Source organism: Oryza glaberrima, chromosome 2 (assembly GCF_000147395.1).
Source record: "Oryza glaberrima chromosome 2, OglaRS2, whole genome shotgun sequence".
Lineage (NCBI taxonomy): Eukaryota > Viridiplantae > Streptophyta > Magnoliopsida > Poales > Poaceae > Oryza > Oryza glaberrima.
In genome coordinates, this window is record NC_068327.1 from 27,737,043 (window position 1) to 27,761,315 (window position 24,273).

Consider the following 24,273-nt stretch of genomic DNA (forward strand, 5'->3'; position numbering starts at 1 on the left):
GTGTTGGATTTTTTATATGGTGATTAACAAAAATTAAACATAATTTTGGAGGCAGTCCTAGTTAGGGCTAATGCCCTAGCTTATGCCTCCACCCCTGTGTGGCGTCGTGCATCTTATAATTTCTTTTTCATTGTAAATCCGTGTTTATTTAATGTGAAAACGACGACGTCAGATAGCTAAGGGAATATTAGCTAGGTACTAGTCGTACATCGACACGAACCAACTGTGAAATTAAAATACATGTATAGTAGGTAAGATGTTGACATGCATAAGTGCATGATATATACTCTCTTCAGTTATAAATATTTAACGTCTAAGGTAAACACATGTATAGTGCCTAAGATGTGTCGACAGAAATGCACACATGCTTACTCCTCCGGTTATAAATATTTAATGCTTAAGATAAATACATGTATAGTAGGAGTTAGGGCGTTAACATGCAGGTACTCCAGTGGTCATAATTACTTAATAATTTATTAATATTTTAATTAAATTTTGAAACATTGATAATTAATTTTGTATTAGCATAAGTTTATAAAACCCAATAAACATATGCTATATATTATGGTACTTTTGACAGACCTATGCATAAGATCTCTATAAACCCTCAATAGGATTTTAGGGATGCTTGGAATTAACCTCTATTCTCCTCTTTAAGTTTGTTTAGGGGTTTGCAAAGTGGGTTAATGTGCAGTGTGCATGTGTACTAGTGTGTCCTTGTATTTTCTGTGTAATAAAAACAAAATCCGACATTTTTACGTAATACTCCATTCCTTTCATATTACAAGTCGTTTGACTTTTTTCCTATTCATTTTTTTAGTTTGACCATATTTATAGAAAAAATAGTAAAATCTATAACACTAAATTAGTTTTAAATTAATATTTGAATATATTTTGATAATATGTTTGTTGTATATTGAAAATACTACTATATTTTTCTATAAATCTAGTTAAACTTAAAAGAGTTAACTAGGAAAAAGATTTCAAATGTCCTGTAATATAAAACGGAACAAGTAATTTAAATCGTACAAGAATCAAAAGATCCGAGCGGGCCGGCACCGCTTCGATATTCCGTCTTTGCACCCTTTGGTCATGCATGCAGCTAGCTAGCAGGGCAGTACCTCCCCACTCCCCCAGTAGCGTCGCCAGAGATGGCATCAGAAGACCAGTCAGTCCCTGACTCCCCTGCCCCAGAGATTTTACCATGCATGCAGCCCCGTTAAATTCGTTCCCCTTTTTACCGCCATGCATGCGCGCACGCCTCTGCCTTTCTGCCCTCTGCCGCTGCCCCTTGCCGCTGCGCCTCAGCTAAGCTAAAGCTAAACTCCTCACACGGCCTGTTTGGTAAGAGAAGGGAAAAGGAATAGGAGTTTTAAGGAGGGAGTTGATGGTGGGATTAGTCATGGGAGTTACATTTTTAGTCCTCATCCCTTGTTTGGTTTCACGTCAAATTCCCTCCAAGTCTCACGAATTAACAGGTCTCTCCCAGGTAAGATATTGGTGAGAATTCGACCTTTTAATTCCCCATCCCAAATCCCCTCGAATTCCCAAGTCTTCCAACCAAACTACAGACTTAAACTCCCAGATATCATAAAGTTCCATTCCCCATCACCAACTCCCTCCAACCAAACAGTCCGTGTATGTTCGCTACTTTGCTTGCGTCTCGACAACACTTTGCATCTCGCGAAACAAAGTCAGCGACCACCACATCCACACCCCCCATCATATATCTCTCTCGCCATGATACATCCTCTCATCTCTTCTCTCCCTCCTCTCCATCTTTCTTTTCTCCTTTTCTTTCTTTCTTTTCGCACTTACAAAACAGCACTGTCACTTCTCTCTCTCTCTCTCTCTCGTCTCGCAACAATTTTGTCCGCTTCCATTGGGAGCGCGGCTACTGGCTGGGTTTACCCAACACTATACCACCACCAGTATCATTGTACTACTACCCTCGCGAGCGTCAGAGAGAGAGAGAGAGAGGAGGAGGAGGAGGTGGTGGTGGTCAGATCATCATGTGTGATTACTTCTTGCAACGGATGGAGGGGGAGCAGGCCGCCGGAGACCTCGCCGACATCGTCCTCCGCGCCGGCGGGGCTGCTGCTGCTGCTGCTGCTGTTGCGGGCGGCGGCATCCCGTCGACGGAGTGGCAGCTACCACCGGCGGAGGAGGAGGAGGAAGAGCCGGGTCTCTTCCCGCTGCCGCCGTCGTCGTCGGATGGCTCCGGCATGAGCGGCGCGGATGCGTTCGGCGACCCGTTCGCTGGCCTCCCCGACCCCTTCGGTGGCGACTACCCCTCCTCCTCTGGCGGAGCGGCGGCGGCCGCCGACTTCTTTGACGCCGTCGTGGCCAAGGCCGGGTTCGTCGACGTCGGTGTCCTCGGTGGCGGCGGCGGCGGTGGCTGCGATGGAGGTGGCGTTGATGGTGGTGGAGGAGGGTCGTCGCTTCTGGGCATGAGCAAGCCTATCTTGCCTAGGGCCGCCATGCAGTTGCCGTCGGTGTCGCCGAGGGCGATACGGCCGTACCCCGTGATGGCCGGTGACACGGTGAAGCTCGGCGCGCCGATGGCCGGCGGGCCGTGCGCGTTCGACGGCGCCGCCGCGGCAGGGCTGCACATGTCGTCGTCGCCGCGTGGCGCCGTCGGCGGGATCAAGCGCAGGTTCGCCGCACCGATATATGATCGCTCGCTAGCTATAGCTCGCTGTTTCGCTCAGATCTACGCAAACTAATAATTCTTGACGAGCGCCATGAAACCGAGTCCTTTGATTTCTTGCTGTGCTGGAGGAACAGTTAAAAAGATTCCCAATTTAGGGAAAGTTTGCGCTTCCTTTTCTTGCTGCCCAGCCTGCATACCCTACAATTTCCCCATCTTGCACCTCCCAACAAGGCAGTAAGGATCAAGATAAAGGAAAGAAATTGTGAGCCAGTTTTTGATCTGTTCAGACAAAAACAGCAAACATCAAGGTTTCATACATTCAGGAATCATCTAGCTGATGAAATGAATGTTGCGACTTCGTCAAAGCCAGCAAAAGTGGTATATACACAGATAGGAACATATATATTATAGCATCGCATTGAAGGCTAATTTAGTAGCTCTTCAAATCAATTTGTTCTTCAAACCCTAAGTTTCAGTTTCCACATCATGTTCAGAGAAGGCTATATATCCGTACATCTGTTGAAAACGATTAATTAAGCTAGAAAGTGTTGATCTGATGATTGAGTAGTCGAGTACTTTACTGTGCATGCATATGGGTTGCTTGATGTGGTGGATTTTGCATCTGTTGATGCAGGAAGAACCAGGCTAGGAAGGTGGTGTGCATCCCAGCGCCTGCAGCAGCAGGAGGGAGGACCAGTGGGGAGGTTGTTCCTTCCGATCTCTGGGCTTGGAGGAAGTATGGCCAGAAGCCTATCAAAGGCTCTCCTTACCCAAGGTATGATGTGACTGCATCTGAACTATTCTCTCACACTAATCTCTGCCTTTCACTTGCATAATATACAATGGCTACCATCTCTCTTCTTCTGCTACTCTAATCCTTGTATACATCTGGATATCTGTGTGCTGTCAAAATTGTGGTGATCATCATCTAATCTCATAACACATGCTCAAACTCCAATAGATTCCTCACCCCAACCAGGAGAGGGGAAGACACATGGATTCCTGTCTTTTCTATTGTTAGTGTACTATAGTTGTTGATAGAAGCACATGATACAATATAAACTGCAATGGGCACAAGTGGAGGAAGTAATAGAACTAATTTCAGTTTTCCCCTTTTTTTCTGAGCTTGGTAGTACATTAATTACTTTGTCCTTTCAACTGGACTGTGGAATTTTCATATATAGTTGTGTATATCCTTGATATGTAGATGCTGGATGGTGTAAAAAAAAAATTGGTTATCTCAAGAAACTAAGGAATTTTCTCCTACTTACAAAAAATATGTAGAGTACATACGTCTAATCATGATCCCTCTCACATACTTTCAATCTCCTAACAGAAATGTATACTCAATTCAACTTCAATTTGATGCATAAAGAGATATGATGAGCTACCTTTTTTAAAAGGGACTATGATGAGCTATTATAATAAACCAAAAGAAATTTAGTATATAATATGGAGTTGCCTTGCTATCCACAATGCCAGTTTAGAAGTTTTGTTTTTTTAGAATTATTATGTGATAAGTTTTCTACCAAAAACAAGTTCTCTTTCTCATTAATCAGGAAGAAGTTAAAGCGCACATATTGGAATATACTGTTTCCAACTTGCAAATTAACTAGTTATCTCCCCATTGTTGAGTAAGAAATCCATGTAGTGATATATGTGGATTGTGTTTAAGTTAGACTTAATTAATAAAAACCTTTTTTTGCACCAATCTTTTTTATTAAGAAATTATATTTAATGTATTTATATATGTGCATGTTTTCATACTCTTTGTATTAGTCTATGTAGTTTGTTCTTTCGCAAACAGATATATGTGAAGGTTCTTTTTTACTTCCATATAAAATTATAAAAGTTAATGTCAGGTGCTACTTACCTAGTTTTGGTTATTGTATATTATATTTGTACGAGATCAATTACTTTGATTGATTCCCTGTGGTCAAAACTTGATCTTTATTGAGTGTGATTTAATTTTGTTTGTTATTTTAATTTTAGTACTAAAGTTATAGTAACATTATTTTTAAAACGTCAAATAAGCATCATTATTGTGACAATATTGAATTTAATATAGTAACTATACTTTATTTTTGTATTGGTTTCAAAATATGATTTCCATATATATGAGCAACCTAAATACTTAACATGGTTTTATATGGTTTGCTGAAGATAATGAATAAAAAATCACATGCACACCAGATTTATATTACTCCTATTTTTTGTTTCACACAAAGAAGCATGCAACTGTCCTAATTTACATTAAATGAAAAATCATGATGATTACATATGTTAACATGTTTTCACTAGAAACTAGTAAATGTGTGATGATCAGTCCTAGAGGTGAATGAAACACAATATGCAGATGTAGTATATGCATATCATGACTTTATTTATTTCCATTGATTGCCCGCCAAGATATATATATAAAATTTAAGGTTTATTATTATTATATACTTCCTTTGTTTTAAAATATAAGCAACTCTGGTTATGCACATGAAAATACGTTCAGTTGCATAGACAGAAATGCTTATATTTTGGAAGGGTATATAGAGGAGTACCTGTTTTAACATGAATAGATGCAGTTTCCTCCTAAATATATGTAGCTACACGTTGGCGTACCACATCCTGAAATTTGATTGTGTGCAAATGTTCATTTCTTCAGAGGGTACTACAGATGCAGCAGCTCGAAAGGATGCTCGGCGCGCAAGCAGGTGGAGCGCAGCCGGACCGACCCCAACATGCTCGTCATCACCTACACGTCGGAGCACAACCACCCGTGGCCGACGCAGCGCAACGCGCTCGCCGGCTCCACGCGGTCTCATCACGCCAAGAACAGCAGCAGCAACAGCAGCAGCAGCGGCGCCTCCTCAGCCTCCAAGAACAACTCCTCCCACAGCGGTTACCACCACCACCACCACCAGAAGCCACTCGTCAAGGCGGAACCCAACGATCAATCCGCCGCCGCCGCCGCCGCCACGACCGCCGCCACGGTGCCGGTGAAAGAGGAGGCCGCCATGGTAGGGACGTCGTCGGAAGCATTGGCGAAGACGACGCAGAAATCCATGGAGGATGCTGCTGCTGCTGCTTCAGCCACGGCGGCGGCGGTGGAGCACAGTGATCTCATGCAGCAGATGTTCAGCCAGAGCTACCGGCCGATGATACCGGAGGCAGCGGCCGGCGGCCACCACGACGACTTCTTCGCCGACCTCGCCGAGTTGGAGTCAGATCCCATGAGCCTGATCTTCTCCAAGGAGTACATGGCGACCAATTACAAGCCAGCAGGTGACCCAGCAGGCAAGGAGATGAATGCAGTAGACAAGGGCTTGGATCCAGCGTACATGCTGGATTGGTCTTCTACCACTGTTGTTACTAGAGCTGGTGGGAGCTCATTTATGCAAGGGGAGGGAGGTTTATGACATTATAATCACTTTGAAACAAAAGGCAAAAGCTAGTATATGCGAATGCAAACATCATGATATGTGTCTTAATTAGAGTCTAGATAGTAACCAACTTAAAGATGACAAGAGCTAGCAACAAAATTAAGCAAAAATGTGAGAGAGGGCCTTTTCTCCTCTTATACCCTGGTATGTGTTGAGTTTGCTCTCCCTTTTCCATTTCTTCTTTCTACATGTGTTAGAGGTTTCCATTTTGTTCCACACAATTTATGCATGCCTCCTTTGGAAGTGGGAATTTTATAGGTTTTTTTAAAAAAATAAACTAGATCATGTAAAAATACTGTAAAATTTCTACATTCCAAAAGGATGCCACTAGATGTAAGTGTCACTTGCTTTTCTTTGCCAACAATGTCTTAGGTAGGAAGGTTGGTGATGAGTCCATCAATGGCGCTTTCTCTCTCTATATATCTATCTCTATCTCCCATGCATTGTTTTTTTCTCTTTTGCAGTGTTCCTTGTTATAGCAGAACATTATATTCTATGCTGTTGGAGACCGAAACAAATGCTCCTACTCGATGAAAAGAGCATTATAAAGACATGTACTTCAAGATGTGACAGAAAGCTGGAGGCCGCAGTGATGAAAGCTTATGTTGCAACTGTTTTAGGGGAAGTGCACTAGATGTGACCTGAGTAAACATCTCTCTCTCCTCAGTGGGCAGAACAGTGCAGCACTGGCTGTTCTCTGAGAATCTGAAGAGAAAAGTTTGAGAACAAATGCTTCTCTCGCATCGCTTGCATGAGAAGGGGATATGTTGGATCTGCCCGTGGTACATAGTTTTGTCTCCTGTGAGGAAAATACATTTAATCCACTGCCCCTCTGCTACTGGCCGGAGCACACATCTGATCGGCCTCATGGCCCATGCATATGCATGCATCATACTCCTAGCTGCCTAGTACTACTACTCCCGATACTGTACTGCTGCACATGCTACGCATTGAGTCTACATATGTACGTACATGTATGTACAAGTTGCACAACAACTATATGGACCCTTCTGATTCAAAGGAAATTCATAGAAATTCTAAAGGATTTTATTTCTCTAGGATTTTTTTCTATATAGCCCTTTGAATCAAAGGAATTAATCCTATATAATCTTATGAAATTTCTATGGAATGTCTAATGCCATGTAAGTTTTGGAGGAAATCTAGCATGAGGTTCTACCTCATGGAAACTTTCCTATGAGTCTTCATCTCTCCTCTAATTCCTATGTTTTTTCTGCGGTCCAATCAAACGACCATTCCTATGTTTTTCTTGTGTTTTGCAATCCTCTGTTTTGCACTTGCATTCCTGTCAGAATCCTATATTTTTTCTATTCCTCCGTTTTTCCATTCCTACGATTCAAAGGGGCCCTACATGTATATATACATGCACAGATCAGATCACTGACAGACGTACAGGCAACCATGCATACGTACCACATACTCCATCCGTCCAAAAAAAAAAAGACAAACCCTGTGTTTCCGTGTCCAAGTTTGATCATCCGTCTTATTTGAAAAAATTATGAAAAAAATTAAAAAGACAAGTCACGCATAAAGTATTAATCATGTTTTATCATCTAACAACAATAAAAATACTAATTATAAAAAAATTTCATATAAGACGAACAATCAAATGTTGGATACGGAAACTCAGGGTTTGTTTTTTTTTTCGGGACAGAGGGAGTACGTACATTCATGCATGCTATGCTACGTGCGTACAGTACATGTCTATTAGTACACTACTGGTAGTAGTAGGCTGTTAACTCCGTTGATCGATCTGGCCGGTCACACATCGTCACATGCACTAGTAGTAGCTAGTATCGCTTATGTGTACCTACGTTTGACGTGTCGTCCAACTATACATGTTTTGGCTTCAGTCCAAACTTCAACCTGTACGAATTAGGAGGAGTGGAGTACTCCCATGATCAATGCAATGCATGGCTTTTAGGCATAGAACTTGTTCTGCCAGGCCGACACGAGTTAATACCTTTTCCCATCAGACCATAGTGCGTGCGCGAGTACGTGGGGCCACCCGTTTTGAATACATACCCCGCCAAAGGAGCTAACCTTGACCGTAAACGTACAGCAGTAGAACCGTGTGTGGGGGGAGATGTGATATTGCAAATTTGCAGTTATATGTAGCAGCCTAAGCATGCGATAAACGGCAGCATACACAGGTAGGGATGGAAAAAAAAGACCGAGCTCAATCGAAGTAACCGGGACCGAAAAATTCGGTCATAGTGTTTAACCGACCGAGCTTTTATTCATTCAGTAGGCTCGGTTAATCGAAATATCCGAGAAATACCCAAATTCTACGTGAGACCCAATAACAGCCACCAGCCCAAAGAAGAGTACACACGAGCCATCCTGTCACATCGTCCCCCTGTGTAGCCTCATCATCCTACAGCGCGTTGTTGCTTGTTGGTGCCTAGTGACGACACCTACTACGTTGGAGATCTAGTGCCCAGTGGTGGTCATGCTGGCAATGAGCGGAGGAGGGCGAATAGAGAGACATTTGTCGACTTTTCACGTCGGCCGATGCTGGCCAAGGTACCAACCTTTGGCCTCGACGGCTCTTCAGGAGCTAAAAATTGTAGAAGTTATGATGGTTTCTGTTATTTTTTTCACTGTATAATTTCGATTATGATCGAGACCGAGCTTGCTCAGTCTTCAAATTTGTTTAGGACTAATTGGTCTTGAGTTGTTGATGCCTGAAATTTCAATCAAGACTGAAGGCCGATACACACTGCACACAACAGGTGTGTGCCTTTAACACATGCTAAAAAGGAGTCCATGATAAACAACCAAGAGCTTACTATTACTCATTTCTTTTTTATTTGGACTAGGAGAGCCAAGCTCCCCCCCCCCACCCTCCCCACACAAAAAAAAAACCTTTTCCATTAATAGAAATTAGCATTTCCAATTTTTTACTACATTTCTATTTGAAAGCGTGTAAGGGTGTGTTTAATTGTGCAAACCTGATTGTAAAAAAGTGGATGGAGTCATGGTTGGATCTACTTTCCCATACAACTCCATCACCACACTAAAGATGCTTTCCTAGCTTGCACCATGCAAGTATATATACATTGGCTTTGCTAAAATTCATGACATCAAGCAGGCTTTGTTCTTTTCAGCTTACATGGGCTTATGGATTATGCAGACCACGGTTTCTCAAACCACGATTTCTTCACAAAACTTTATACATCAGTATTTGCTTAATTAGATAATATATCTGATCATCCATAAAGAATAGGGTACTGGCGGAATGAGAATTTTTTTTTTGCTAGTAATAATATCTGTGAGGTGGTATTGTTAGATTTATAATAATCAAAATAATTCACTAATCACTACAAGAATCCGTAATTTATATATGTGAGAGTGAAAACTAAAAAGAATTCGTGAACGAAGGGAGGTATATATAATGTATAAATACTTGGTGGACTTTGATTATTATAAATCAAGCCAAATTTAAAGGAGCGTCTTAAATAGGTAAAATTAGGCACGCATAATGTTGCTCCTTTTTTTTTCAAAACACTCATTAAATACTCCCTCCATTCCAAATTGATCTACATATAGTTTTTTTGAGGTTATTCCTAAATGATCTACATATTTGTGTTCATTCATTAAGTCTATTCGTTATTTGTGCATTGGAGTAAATGGACATTGAAGCATGTATCAATGCACACAAGTATTTATAACCCATATGCAATATCTTGATTCTCTATTGGCTAGGAAATAATGGGGATGGTGCATGCATTGAGTTTGTTGCTAGAGTAAATATAGTATGTGACAGTTATTATATTTTTTTAGTCTTGGTGTATCTATGAAATATATAGATCAATTTAGAATGGAGGAAGAATGAAGGAGAAAAGAAAAAAAAAACGACCGTGCACACGCGGGTGCATATATGATCTTGTCTCCCCAGTTACTATCAGGCCCGGCCGGCCGACCAGGCAGGGCCAGAAAATCGTGGCCGTTCCCTCCCTCATCACAGTAGCTCTGATACGTCCCTTTCGCTTTACACGCCCAGCAGTCTAGTCAAAGAAAAGCCAGTGGACACTAAAGACCACTCATGCTTTTTGCAATTTTTTTCCCTAGCTTTGGCTGGCCTGGTGCTTGCATTGCAGCTAGCTAGCAATCCCCCTCAAATTTACTTGGGACATGGACGCTATGTGTGGTGGAGTGTCATAATCGAGCTAAAGATGAACAGCGTCTTCAATTAAACAAAGTTTAGGAACATCATGCTGTTTGTTTTTTTTTAAAAAATAATATATACTATATAGTACAGTTTACCAGAAATACAGGATTGTTCATATGAGTCGTATCGTTGTGACCCTATATCTTCATTTAGATTTTAACATCGTAGGCCATGTTTAAAAAAAACTCATCTAATTTGCACATTGTAGACTTTGAGACATCAAATTTAATATTTCCTCCATCCCAAAATATAAAACTTCTATCATTTAGATTTTTTTCCCAAAATTTAATAACTTTTCACCAACATTTTTTTTCCAACCAATCACAATCATTCAACATTTATTTTCCACCTACCTCTACTTCTTAACCAATTACAACCTTCTCCATTTAATTTTATTTACTTTATTAATAACCGTGTTTAACTCTAAAACTTATTATATTCTGAAACAAAGGTAGTACAACTCATTTTTTTATCGATTTTAAATTTTGGACTTAATTATCAAAACATGAGAAGGCTACAAGCCTACAACTAAGACTCTAAGTCAAGTAAATTAAACTTGATATTTCTTGATTAGTCCTACTCCCTCCGTCCAAATCAAGTAACTGGACAGTATTTGTTTTTGCTCATTCATATATAGCAAAGAATTGTTTTTTTTTTCACCGGAGGGAGTACGTTTTATAAAGGAGACCTGAGCTATTCCTTTTTCTTCTTTTGTAGTTCAATATACTACACCATCCATTCTATAATAATCCAAATATACCAACACTTTCACCTGCATTATGATCTTCTCAACTAAAAATCACAATCTTTCATTAGTCGGTTTCTCCATGTAATTTATTTTCTCAACCAATCATAACATATTCTCCTATTTAATTCCATCCTTATTTTTTTTAGAAACGCACATGTTCATAATACACGTACACTCGTCGCTATGAAAACACACGCTCATCCTACCTCTACTAGCACCTTCGAAAGACTGGATCGATATATCTTGAGATTGATAAAGTCACCACGAGCGTCTCGTTGTCGATAGATATCCTGATACTTTTTTATAATTTGTAACAGATGTACGTACTCATGTACTCCTCCAGAAGAGAGGAAAACGGAGCCGGAAGTTTGCATGGAATTAATTAACGGGATTGATACGACGTATACCAGTGTCGTCCATGTTGGATCACCAAACCCTCGAATCACGCGCAGGAGTTGACAGAGGTGGATGGAGGTACGTGCAGGAGCTCCACCGTGGGCCGTGTGATGAGCCGCCCGGTGGACGCTTGCAAGTTGCAATCCGGCGGATGCTGCAGGCAGTCCGGTATAGTGCACTGGTGAGAGGCAGTGACGACTGACAAAGCCTGGATTTGTGCAACTATTCAAGACAACTGAACAGAACTGCGAGTGTGGCAAATCCAACCAATGGAACAGGCGCGCGCGATTGGCTCCGGCCTCCGGGGCCTCGACTGGCCACAAACGTACGGACACGCAAAGAAAAACGTACTGTATGCAAATAAAATACTACTAGTACTGCTCCACTTTTTCCATTCTAAATTACTAGTATTGCTCCACTTTTTCCATTCAATAATATAGCAACATAATATAACCAATAAGATATAGTACATTCTAATACTACGAATTCAAATGACAATATATTTTTCTAGATTTGTAGTTCATCTAGATTTATAGAATTAGAATTTGTTCCATCTGATACTAAGTTGCTATGTTTTGAGATAGAGATATTAACTAATACATCCGTCCTAAAATATAATACTTCCTCCATCTCATAATAAAATAACCTAGAATCGAATGTGATGTATCATAGTACCACGAAAATCTCGACGGACACGTCACATCCAGTCCAAAGTTATTATATTCTGAAACAAAGTGAGTGACTTTTAGCTACGAAGATTTATAGCCAAAAAATATTACTCCCTCCATACTTATAAAGGAAGTCGTTTAGAACAGCGATACGGTCTCCAAAACACAACTTTGACTTATTGTTTCTATAAAAATATTTATTGAAAAGTGATATATGTATACTTTTATGAAAGTATTTTTCAAGACAAATCTATTCATATAATTTTTACATTTTCAAACTCAACAACTTGAGAGATATTCATGATTTATATTTCCAATGTTTGACTTAAACATTGTCCTAAACGACTTCTTTTACTAGTACGGAGGGAGTATATTTTAAAACAGATGTAGTACTCCCTCCATCCACAAAAGTTACGCCTATTTTACATTTGAGTTTTTCCAAATAAGTTGTTCCTATTTGTAGTATTTATGCATTCAAGAATTAAATGAATAGATAAATTAAATGTTTTATTAGAACCCAAGGAGTCATCTAAATACTCATTGGTTGCATGCTTGCATTTACTCCTTGATTTTGTAACATCCAAAGTGATTTAATTTCTCCTTGGTTTTGGTGTTCAAAGTAATATGTGTAACTTTTGTGGATGGAGTGAGTAATTTATTACTCCATCCGTCCTATTTTAAGTGTATTTGTGGATTTTCGTATCAAACATTTTACCATCCATCTTATTTGATTTTTTTATTAGTATTTTTGTTGCTATTAGATGATAAAACATAAATAATACTTTATACGTGACTTTTTTTAACTTTTTATATTTTTTAAATAAAATAGAACGTTGGACATAGAAACCCACGGCTAAAAAGCTATAGAGGGAGTAGTAGTGGACAGTGTCAGAGAGTCCCACGTACTCGGAGTAGTCATTGTTTGATGTGTGGCCTTTTATCTAACCAAGTGATGTGATTGTTCGATCTAGTAGTACGCACAACCAAGTGCCAAGGGCGCATCGATGCAATATTGCAATTACTGCACATGTGACATGTCTCACATATTAATTACTCCTCCGTCAATAAATTAATATAATATAAGTATTTTATATATTTAATTTTTGTAATTTACAAATATAAAGTTCCTACTGAAGTTTTAAGGTAAAGAGAGATACGATGAAAAGTTGATTTTATATATTTATATATATATATATGTATGTATGTATGTATATATATATGTATGTACATATATAGATATATGTATATACATATATACATACATGTATATGTATATACATACGTGTATATGTAGTGTATATGTATATATATACATGTATATGTGTGTATATATATATATATACATACATATATACATATATATGTATGTATGTATGTATGTATGTATGTATGTATGTATGTATGTATAATATATAAGTAATAATTCCTACAGGAACACATATCTATCCATTCCCGCGAACACGTTACCACATGTATTTCTGCCATCGTCGCTTCCCATGATGATCTGGACAGGTGATTCTTTAGAGCATCCCCAGCAGCTCCTCTATTTGGTCCTCTATCCCCTTTTTGGCGCATGGAGGTGAAAAACAACGCTCTAGCAGACCTTCCATCACACACGTCATTTTTGGAGGACCTCCAAACCGAGCCCTTCCCAAGCCAAATATGGAGGTTCTCTCTCCTCATACCATCCTCAACTGCTGACCTCGCGACTGCATACCGTGGGAGAGAGGAGGTGCATACCGGATTTGGAGGTGGAGATCGCCGGAGTAGAGGCGGAGAAGCAGCGATCTGGCAGTGAGGTCGCCGCCATCCCCACCGCTTGAGGTCTCCGCCCGCGCCGCCGTTCCTCTGACCCCGCCGCCCCTCTGTCCCGCCGCCCCTCCGCCGCTCGCGCCGCCCCTTCGCAGAGACTGGGTGGTGGTGGCGGCGGGCCATCGGCGGGAGGAGGAGGGAGATGGACTCGCTGGGAGGAGGAGGGAGATGGACCCACCGGCCGCCTCCCGCCGTCCGTCCCTTGCGCCGCTCCTCCGCCCCTCCGCCCCTTGCGCCGCCCGCACCGCTCCTCTGACCGCGCTGCCCCTCCGCCCAACCGCTCCTCCGACTGCGCTGCCCCTCCAGTCGGCCTTCGTCATCCCCGTCCTCTCGGTGCTGGCGGTAGAGAAGAGAGAAAGGCGGGAAGATCGGCGGTATATAAGAGAGAAAGGTGGGGAGTGAAGAGATAAAGGTGGGGAGTTTTTTTAGAGTGGTGATAAATATGTGGTAGTTGTAAAATATATGATGTTGGTATATGGAGGATGTAATATGGATGATCTGTTGGAGTGAAAAGTAATATGGAGTAGGAATTTTTTTGGATGACTATCTAAATGGGAGTATGGAGGATGAAATTTAGATGAGCTGCTGGGGATGATCTTATAGTACTCTTGCTGCAAACCCAGCATTATCAATCTCTAGGATTACTGGCATATATATGCATCACTAGATCGTTGCTTCAATATTCCCTCTAGACACACAAGAGCTTACTATTATGTCCCCAAAAAGTAAACTCTAGCTACGCATGTCTCCAGATTCATAGCTAGAATTGAACTTTTTTTTAATGGAGGGGGTATGTCTAAACTATAATTCTTCTCTAAATATTCCATTGACATTGATTTTTGCATATGCCTCTCAATTAGTGCTAGCCATTTCTTTTTACTCCAGCAACACCCACTCAAGCTTTTCCCACCTTGCCCCCAATCACTTTTGTATTCTTAACCACCCATCATTTAAGGGGTTGTCTAGTTAACTATAACTCGCTAGTCAATTGCTACTCACCCTTAGATATTAAGCGATGGTTTCTAATATCTTCTCCAACTGAACAAACTACCTTTTTTTATATTTACTCTCTCTCCTCCAAGCTATAGGTGTACTCTTGAGCTCTTCCCCTACACACCATCTTCCCCACATCCCCTCTCGTATCCTACCCCTCACGTCGTCAGATCTATTGCCTCCTCTCCCTCTCATGCCTTAACACAACTCTATTTTTTGTTTCCCCTATTGCCGCCATTACCGCTCACCACGCTCTTCCGTCCCCACGACTTCTGTGACACCGTTGCCTCCCATGCCTCATTCTCTCTGTAAACCCTGAAACCCTAACCTGATGGACTATAGTAACCATACCGTTGCTATCGCTGCCGGAGAGGAAGATGAGTGTAGTTGGGACGCTAGCTGCTTGTCGCATTTTGTCGGTGAGTTTACCAACGTGCTCCAGGGATTGAAGAAGAAAGGTGAATAATTGAATCTTGATCCAACTATTCAGATAGGTGATTGATTTTTTTTTTTGGAAAAAAATCAGGTGGTTGGTAAATATCTAATAAATCGTTCAATTAATGAGGGACATTATGCGAAGTGAGTGTAACTTAACTGGTTAGGTTCCTTGTGGTGGAACCTTCCCAGGCTTAACACGGATGTTCGCATTTACGGTTAATTATTTTTTAGTGGTAGGTGACGTACCTATCATTAATATTAAGATATACCGTTTTAGTCTTTTAGAAGTGTTCATAAGGGTAAGGTGTGTGCGCGTTCATAGGGATAAATGTATGTATTGTGAGCACTATGTTTGTATCATGTTTCTAAAAAAATAATGAGCAACATTATAGTATTTTCTTTCTTCATTCTTAATCTTGTAGAAACGGGAGAATGCTGATATCAGGGAAATGAGGGAGTAGTATCACATTGTTTTCTTTTCTAGGAAAGGATGGCAAGGACACTGTATATATTCGATTGCGACGTTGCAAGAGATAGTTAGCAGAGAGCGGTACGTTTACAAGCAGACAAGCAGCACGTGTTCGCTTTTAGGAAGTACTCCCCTACGTTGTCTCTTGGTGACGAGCGCGATTGCGTCCAGCTGTCCTGCCTGCATGTTTGCACGTAGTCCCGTCACTGAAACGGCACGCTGTCCCCTCCCCCCCTCGTCTCGTCCGAATCAGCGGGATCCGCGCCCCTCCAACCCTTTGCCACACAGTTTTCTGCTACAGCCCACACCCGCCGGCCGGCGACGCGAAGCACCGCGCGCACGCGCGCGCGGCCCGCGACAACCCGGCCGGCATAGCTCACCAACATCACACGCGGTTGGCATGGCATCTCATCTCATCGCGCGTCCCGTCCCGTCGCGTCGCATCGCGCCGCGCCCGGCCGGCCGGCCGGTATACGTACGAAGCAGAAGCCGTACGTTGTAGCTAGCCTCCGGCGGCTTTGGCGCCTCTTCCCCGGCCCCGCGATTCGTCGCGGCCGGCCTCTGCCCGGGCCGACGCGACGTGCGATCGATCGGCTCGCCATGAACCGCCCGATTGGCCCAAATATCAGGCTTTGATTGATGAATCGCGTGGGGGGCAATGGCTATACGTGTCGTCCGCCACGCCGTGCGTCCACCACCCAGATGCAATCATGCACGCAAGTACGTACGTACTATATATCGACCACTACACGTTGCGGCGATCGAGGATCCAGATCAGGGGGGGAGAGCAACAGTGCGGACTAGCAGTAGCATGCATGCACACAAACACGGCTACACTGTATTGCTGCTGCTGTTGTTGGGACGGCCCATCAGTTTCACTTCAGCCAGCCAGTTGGTGACAGAATTGAATGGTCCCGATCGATCGATCGATCGATTGAATCGATCCATACAGACATACTTCCTCCGTCCTTAAAAAAAAAAAAGCAAGCTATGGGTTTTCGTGTCCAATTTTGACTATCTGTCTTATATGAAATTTTTTATAATTCATATTATTCATTATTGTTAGATGATAAAATATGATTAATATTTTATGTGTGACTTGTCTTATTAATTTTTTTTATATTCAAATAAGACGGACGGTTAAATATTGGACACGGAAATCAGGTTTGTCTTTTTTTTAGACGGAGGGAGTATAGAGTATATAGGGTAGAGCGTCGCCCTCGATCTAATCATTGTGTACCGCGAAATTGGCAAGCGATGATCTTCTGTAGAGGGGAGAGGGTGAACAGCGTCGCGAGGCACCAGAGAGGAAAGATGGGCTTTGCTACTGTGTGGAATTAATGCTGTGATGAATTTGGCATGTGCAACTCAAGTTCTCCAAGAAAATAGTACTAGTAAAACAAACTGTTCCTTACAAAAGTGGGCCTAAGAGTGCGTACCATTTAAAGCCCAGAGTTTTTATGGCCTGGTATAGGATGCTACAGGGTCATCCAGTTCGGCCCGAATTGAACTAGAGCCCATCTCGGTCGATTTGGTTATTACTCCCCCCATCCAAAAATGCATATTTCTTTGATCATCACCATCAAAAAGAAATTAACTCATATATTATGTGACAGAACTAGGAAACTATATATATACATATACAACCAATAAGCATTAAGATAGTTTTTTCGATTCCGATAAATAATTTAATTTAGCACATACTCCCTCTGTCCCTAATAAAATCAAACTCTAGTATCCCAAGAAGCTACTCCCTCCGTCTCATAATATAAGGGATTTTGAGTTTTTGTTTGTACTGTTTGACCACTCGACTTATTCAAAAAAAATTAGAATTATTTTTTTACTTACTTTATTATCCAAAGTACTTTAAGCACAACTTTTCGTTTTATTTGCACAAATATTTTTAATAAGACGAGTGGTCAATGGGACGGGGGGAGTATTAAGAAAAGAAACAAAAGACCGAAATACTCTTAATTAATGTAAAAATTGTATTGATTGATGGGTAGGTGAGGGGTATTGGAGTAATAAAATTTCTCGATTTGCGGATTGGTGGTAGGTAAGAATGTAAGAGATGGTTTATTTTTGGACAAACTTCAAACTCTAGGAGAGACTACAAATCTACAATATGTCTTAGACTTTTGAAAAAAAAAACAAGAAATGAAATACCTTAGACACTTTTGGATAGAGAAAGTAACAGAATAGTTGTCCAAACATATATGTTTGCAGTTACTCTTCGTCGTTCGTACTACCGAATTGATTTTTTTTAAAAAATAAATAATATATCTGAAGTAATTTGGTCAAAGCAAAGTACAGTAGTACTGTTTCTCTTAGGATCATTTCAAGTCAAATAAATAATTAACGAGCTTATTAATACGTGAGGTTTTAGGTAGGTCTGAACAAAATCGTGAACACAAGAATATGCCAAGGAAAGTTATTAGTTGTACCAACTTACTCAAATAGATATAGCTAATTCTTCAGCGTCCTTATGATCTTCTGGCTACTTTCAATTTCTTCAAGAAATAAAGCATGGAAGATTTCTACATAGAGAACATGACACATGTAATATGCTGATGAATGCATTACCAGCAGAATAGAAAATGGAATGAGAGAAGAAGGGGAGTGAATCTGTCAGCGCTTGCATCATTTTGACTGAGCAGGATATTTATCCGTCGTCTATATATATATATATATATATATATATGGAGCTTGATCTTCTCAACAACCACGTAATTAATCAGCGTGCTATGTCATCGAATGGGAAGTTGGTAAGGGTCTCAAATATCAACAAAACCTCAACTTATTTCTGATATATTCATTACATAACTTTTTTAGCAGTACCACGTGTTATTATTTGCTTTCATGTACGCGCGATTATATTTTGCATATGAAAGGTACGTATCGTATCAGGTCAATTATAGGCTCGAGAACATGAAGAATTTTCAACTAGCTGGTTCCAATTAGGTGAATTTTTGTCAACTATATAACTATATATATTGAGTTATTTAATAGATGACACATTGACTTTTAGGCACATATTTGACCATTCGTCTCATTAAAAATTTTTATACAAATTCACAAGATATATAAATCATGCTTAAGTGCATATTTGAACAAGACGAATTAATGATTAAATATGTGTTCAAAAGTTAACACCGTTATTTATTACTCCCTTTGTCGCTAATTATTTGACACCATTGATCTTTTTTAAACATGTTTGACCATTCGTCTTATTCAAAAAATTTAAGTAATTACTTTTTTTCCTATCATTTGATTCATTGTTAAATATACTACTACTACTCAAGTTTTTGAATAATATTCACAAAAGTTTCTGAATAAGACAAACGGTCAAAAATGTTTAAAAAAATCAACGGCGTCAAATATTTAGAGACGGATGGAGTACAAGCAAAAGGAGTTTGTATTTGCTTCAACTCCTTTCCTTAGTTCACTTCCTGGAAGAACTGTAAATTGTTTTCACCATTCATGTAATAACGCTGCATGAATCAAAATTTACATCTCTTTTAGGTGAATTCAACATCGACCATTTTGATTCCCCGCAAAAGGGAAAACCATTGACCATTTCAAGGTCTTGTTTGGAATATGCTACATGATCTTCACATGTTCACATAATAATCTTAGAAAATGAATTCAACTGAACAATCTATATATAGTCCTCGTAGGGGCATGATAATGTTTTTTTATTTATTGAACCTTTTTTAACCTTTTATTTTACGAATATACTCTCTCAAAACTTATTTTCAAATCTAAACTTTTTTTAGTATGCTAACCAAACAGCCGTGACGAAATAATGCTACCATGCTGATGATGTAGTAAACTAATAGTGTTATTTGGCCTTGCTGGTCTTACTACCGTGGCATTGTGGCAACATAAAACTATCACATCCGCTACGAGTATTATGATAGTGTTATCATGCTAGGTAGGTTAGTGTGATCAAAAGGTTCAAATTTTAGAAATAATTCTTGCCATAATTTATTTTTGAAATTTAAAACTTAAAAAGGTCCAAAACATATAATAAAAAAAATGTTGACGCGCATTGACTGACAAAAGCCCAAACGATTCATCTGTTTCAGCCCAGTCCTCTGTCGGTTAGCTGGTCTCCGGCGACCGGCGTAGCTCCGACGGCGCGGCGCAGCCTCCACTTCACCTGACTACACTGCCCTCTCGGCCATACCTCTCCGGCCATCTCGAGCCGCCATGTGAAAAACGCCGCCGCATCTTCGCGCTGCGCCACTCGCGGCGGGTCGGGTTCGTTCGTCGTCTGAGTTTTTTTCTGGGCTGTGCCACCATGCAGTGGGTTTCCGCCGTTGGTTACTTGGTTTAATATCTCTTTAGCACTATATATGCAGCTTTATCTAAGGAGAATTAATTCAGCTGCGTAGAGCCGCGGATTCGTGCCAGGGTCTTTGGTTTGTTATTGTTTACTGCAACTTCTGTATTATCTGCTATTTTATTAAACCTGTTTGATCTTTTGCTTTTTGATATCAGAAGCAATGGATCAAATCGAATATTAGTACAGGACACATGTTCACATGTCACAGTCTGCCAAATTGATATCTGAACTCTGGAGCTACTGCTAATCTACTCACATGTCACAGTCTGCCAAGTTGATATCTGAACTTACTGCTAATCTACTACCCCAACCAGGGAAGAAGATTTGCTTTCGGCAATTTGTGTCCTTGTGACATAGACATGCAATTCAAGTACTCAGGAGTATTCAATTTCATTGCTGTAACTCAGGAGCTTTTTTCCTTTATGGAAAGGTGAAACTGTTTGTACCTTGATTTCTGGTACAGTAAAGCGTATATTTCCTTTTTCATATTCTATTATACAGCTCGGATTCGAAGTTCAGCAGAATCAATTAGTTTCTCTAGTTCCTTGCTTTGATCCAATATTGTGGCGTGGCTTTGATAGCTCAGGAGTAACATGTAAATACATCTACAATCATTTTCACTGGCATGATAAATTTCATGCCATGTATTTTGTTTAGAACCACTGCTTAAACTGATAAGGAGGTAATTTATGAAACACTATCAAAATAGACAGGACTGCATATCTAGTAATCTAGCAGCAAATTGAACACTTTCAGAAACATTCCTTGTTTGGTATCTGAATCAACTTTAGCTGCTTATATTACACCATGTAGCATTTATTTTACTTGCCATATACTACTACCTTCATTTCAAAATAAGTTCATTTTACACCCATCTCACACATACCAATATAAAACCAAAAAAGACTGGATGCTCCGACCTCATCAAATCCTAGTGTAACTATTTTTCACTTTATCTACTCCTAATATAATTATTTCTACTTTTACTCCGATGTAATGATTACTCTAAACATAAACTTATTTAATTTGGGACAAACTGAATGAGCTATAAATGATCTTATTACGGGACAGAGAGGAAGTACAAGCTACAGAATACGGACCAAAGAGGGTTTGATGGCAATGTTCGGACCTTTACGTTTCTTAAGTTTTGATGCCAGTATAAATGCCCTGGTGGCAGTATTCATACGTATATATGCTACTAATATATGTTCCCTTGATGGCAATGTTCGTACCTTTATGTTTCTTAAGTTTTGAAGCTAGCTAGTATACTGTTTTGTTTCATATCTCCGTCGAAACTATAAAAGATATTTGTGCAGTGCTCAACAGCAAGAAATTCATGCATGCAGTAGGTGATTGTACGTTGTCGTAAATTGTGAAGTGGCTGAAAAGTGAAAACTACTACCAGGTTAATGTCATTTTCTCATTTCCCCATAATTTTTCGCTTCTTGATATTCTCTGACTGCATGCCTGATTATGTTTAGCACTTATTCACCTACTTATCCACCAACCTTTTCAAGGATGATATCTTTGGTCAAATTTCAAGATTTGATCTGATCAGTTTTGGAAGGTTTTAGCTGTAGTTGGATTGTGGTAAGAGAAACTTCAGGTATTAGTTGTACCAACCTATTGGCAGGATTAAGTCTAGTTTATCAAGATAAAAAGATAAAACACATATCTGTCGGCAAGTTCTGCATTTTCTTCAAGCAAGCTTCAAAACTCAGAAGATTTTTTCTTGATGTAAGATGTTGATGACTGAGAACAGGGCAACTAAAGGGGGGAAATTGTCAAAAACCTGATATGGTTTACGTCTGACTGCATAGCTGTAGTCCTCTTATCAATTTTATATAGTTACATTATGGAGATGGAATCTCACAACCACCACAAAATTGGAACGGTCCTGTGATCAAAATAAGAAGGTTCTCCTTAATTTGCATGTGCTTATCTGTTCATCACTCCAGAAGAGAAGACCAGGAATATTGCGTTGACACAACGAATTTTAACCCTTGTTCTGTTTTACACAATTCGTTATATAATTCATTGTGGCACGTGTTGTTTGTTCACATGGAGAACATTCGAAGCACATCGTGTTGTTTGTTCACATGGAGAACATTCTAAGCACATGAACAAGATTGGTAAACTTCATATGACCAAAGTTTTCCATCACTTTCTGTTTTCATTCAATTTTTCACTTTGTACATATGGGAGTCCACTATACCATTTGTACATGAACTCTTGACTTTTGTTTCCCTATACCTACTTCATCATCGTAATCACAATATCTTGATACTTTGTTAATACTTTAACAGAGTTGAAAAAATCGACGCAATCTTGGATCAGCTATCCAACTGTTGCAGAAATTACTTTTTTATAGGTCAGTCAGTATTTCTTGAAGTTGAAGAAAAACAATCAACTGTTTCCTTCAGTGACATCTAGCCAATGTTTGGTGAAACATCTTCAGAAAGATCGCGTTACAATTAGTACGTTATCAATGTATGCTAATCTGCAGGGGCGGAGCTAGAGCGAGATGGAGGGGGGTGCCACTTGTTTAATTTACTCTACTTTATATCAAGTTTAAGCTAATACAGGTGTCTAAATTTGTATCGAGGGGGGTGCACACATGGTGAAAATAGGTCAAGTATAGCTACAAAATTTTCTTGACCGGGTTCCTGGGCACCCCCCTCAAACACTCTAGCTCTGCCCCTGCTAATCTGAGAAGACAGTCAGCATTACCTAGAGGGCAAGAACAGGCAGTTTGTTAAAGGATTGACCAGGCATTTTATCTCCTTAAGTTCCTTGTGTGAAAGAACAATATACGTATCGCAGAACAGACTACCACGTGTCTCCAACCACCCCAAATTGTGACTGTTTAAAAATTTTAATTAGTGACTAATAATAGGCAGTCTCAAAATCCAAAATACCTGTATGCATCAGATTTAAGAGTGCACTGGAAATTTGGAATAGCTACCTTTCCTAAGGTCCAGAACTTCACTGCAGGGTTGAATTCCACGAGACATTATGACTTTTGCGAACCTAAAAACTTTCTCCATCCTCATTTGGCTTGACAGCGAGAGGGTTCTCCTAATTTTACACGTGCTGGTTAATTTTTATTTCGAGATTTCCTTCAAAAAAAATTATTTCGAGATGAAATCAACAAGTGTGAGCTTCTTGTGTCTTTTGCCCTTGGATTTCCACGCTTCATCGAGCAGTAGGTGCTCTGGCAGGTAAATCCATATATATGCATGACTTCTGAAGTTCAGAGTTTTGGGGCATTTTTTGTGCAAACACAGTTCAGAGTTGGGACTAAGTTTGAGATGAGACTAGTATATTCAGTTAAATTAATACAGTTTTATCTACCATAACGGGACTGTCAAACCTTGCAAATACGTCGTGTCACATTTTCTTTAGCATTTCTACCATCTATCTCCAGTTAATGCCTTCGTTAACTGTTACCCTGGCAGAACAATTCTAATTCCACTCCACGCATGAAACTGCATCCAATTCTCGGAAGAACGCAAAAAAAAAAAAACGATCGTAAAACTCGGCCGAAATGGCAAAACTCATTGGTGCAGTACAGGTATATCCAAATACAGATAAAGGGAGAAAAAAAAAGGATAGGGCTTCGAACGGGATCACATCCCTGTCGTAATGATCACAATCGACGAGTAAAGTTTGACCCCAAAATTTCCTGCCAATCCATCCACGGCCCATCTACGCATCTTCATCTCCCTCTCTTCACTGCCACCTACCCACACGGACAGCGACATGGCCAAGCCCAAGCCGCGGGTTCTGAACTCCGGCATGATATCGCCATTCTCCAATCTCCACCCACCCAGTTCAGTCCACTTCCCTATGCCAACTGCCAAAGTAGTAAACCACCCACGTTTCTGCCCAGAGGAGAGGAGTACAACACAAATCCGACATGGCGACATGGGTGGGTAGGGCCAGTGGCGACCGGAGACCGCGCGCGCACGAGCTTTTGCACTGCACACGCCGAGAGCCGAGCGCGACGGCGACGACGACGATTCTTCGGAAGATCCAACACAATCCTCGCGCCCCTCCGTCTACCGCTCTGCGCATGGAAACTTCCGTCTGTTTTGTTGTGCATGGCTACATGCAGTGCGG

General features: G+C 40.5%; 1 protein-coding gene across 1 annotated transcript; it reads left to right on the forward strand.

The window, feature by feature from the left end:
• The first annotated feature begins 1,754 nt into the window (after positions 1 to 1,754).
• On the forward strand, positions 1,755 to 6,417 carry LOC127761123 (probable WRKY transcription factor 14). The gene is made up of 3 exons (XM_052285347.1): positions 1,755 to 2,656; positions 3,288 to 3,428; positions 5,310 to 6,417. Exons 1-3 carry the CDS (start codon positions 2,013 to 2,015, stop codon positions 6,061 to 6,063), a joined length of 1,539 nt encoding a protein of 512 aa, XP_052141307.1. The 5' UTR covers positions 1,755 to 2,012; the 3' UTR covers positions 6,064 to 6,417.
• The last annotated feature ends 17,856 nt before the right edge of the window (positions 6,418 to 24,273 follow it).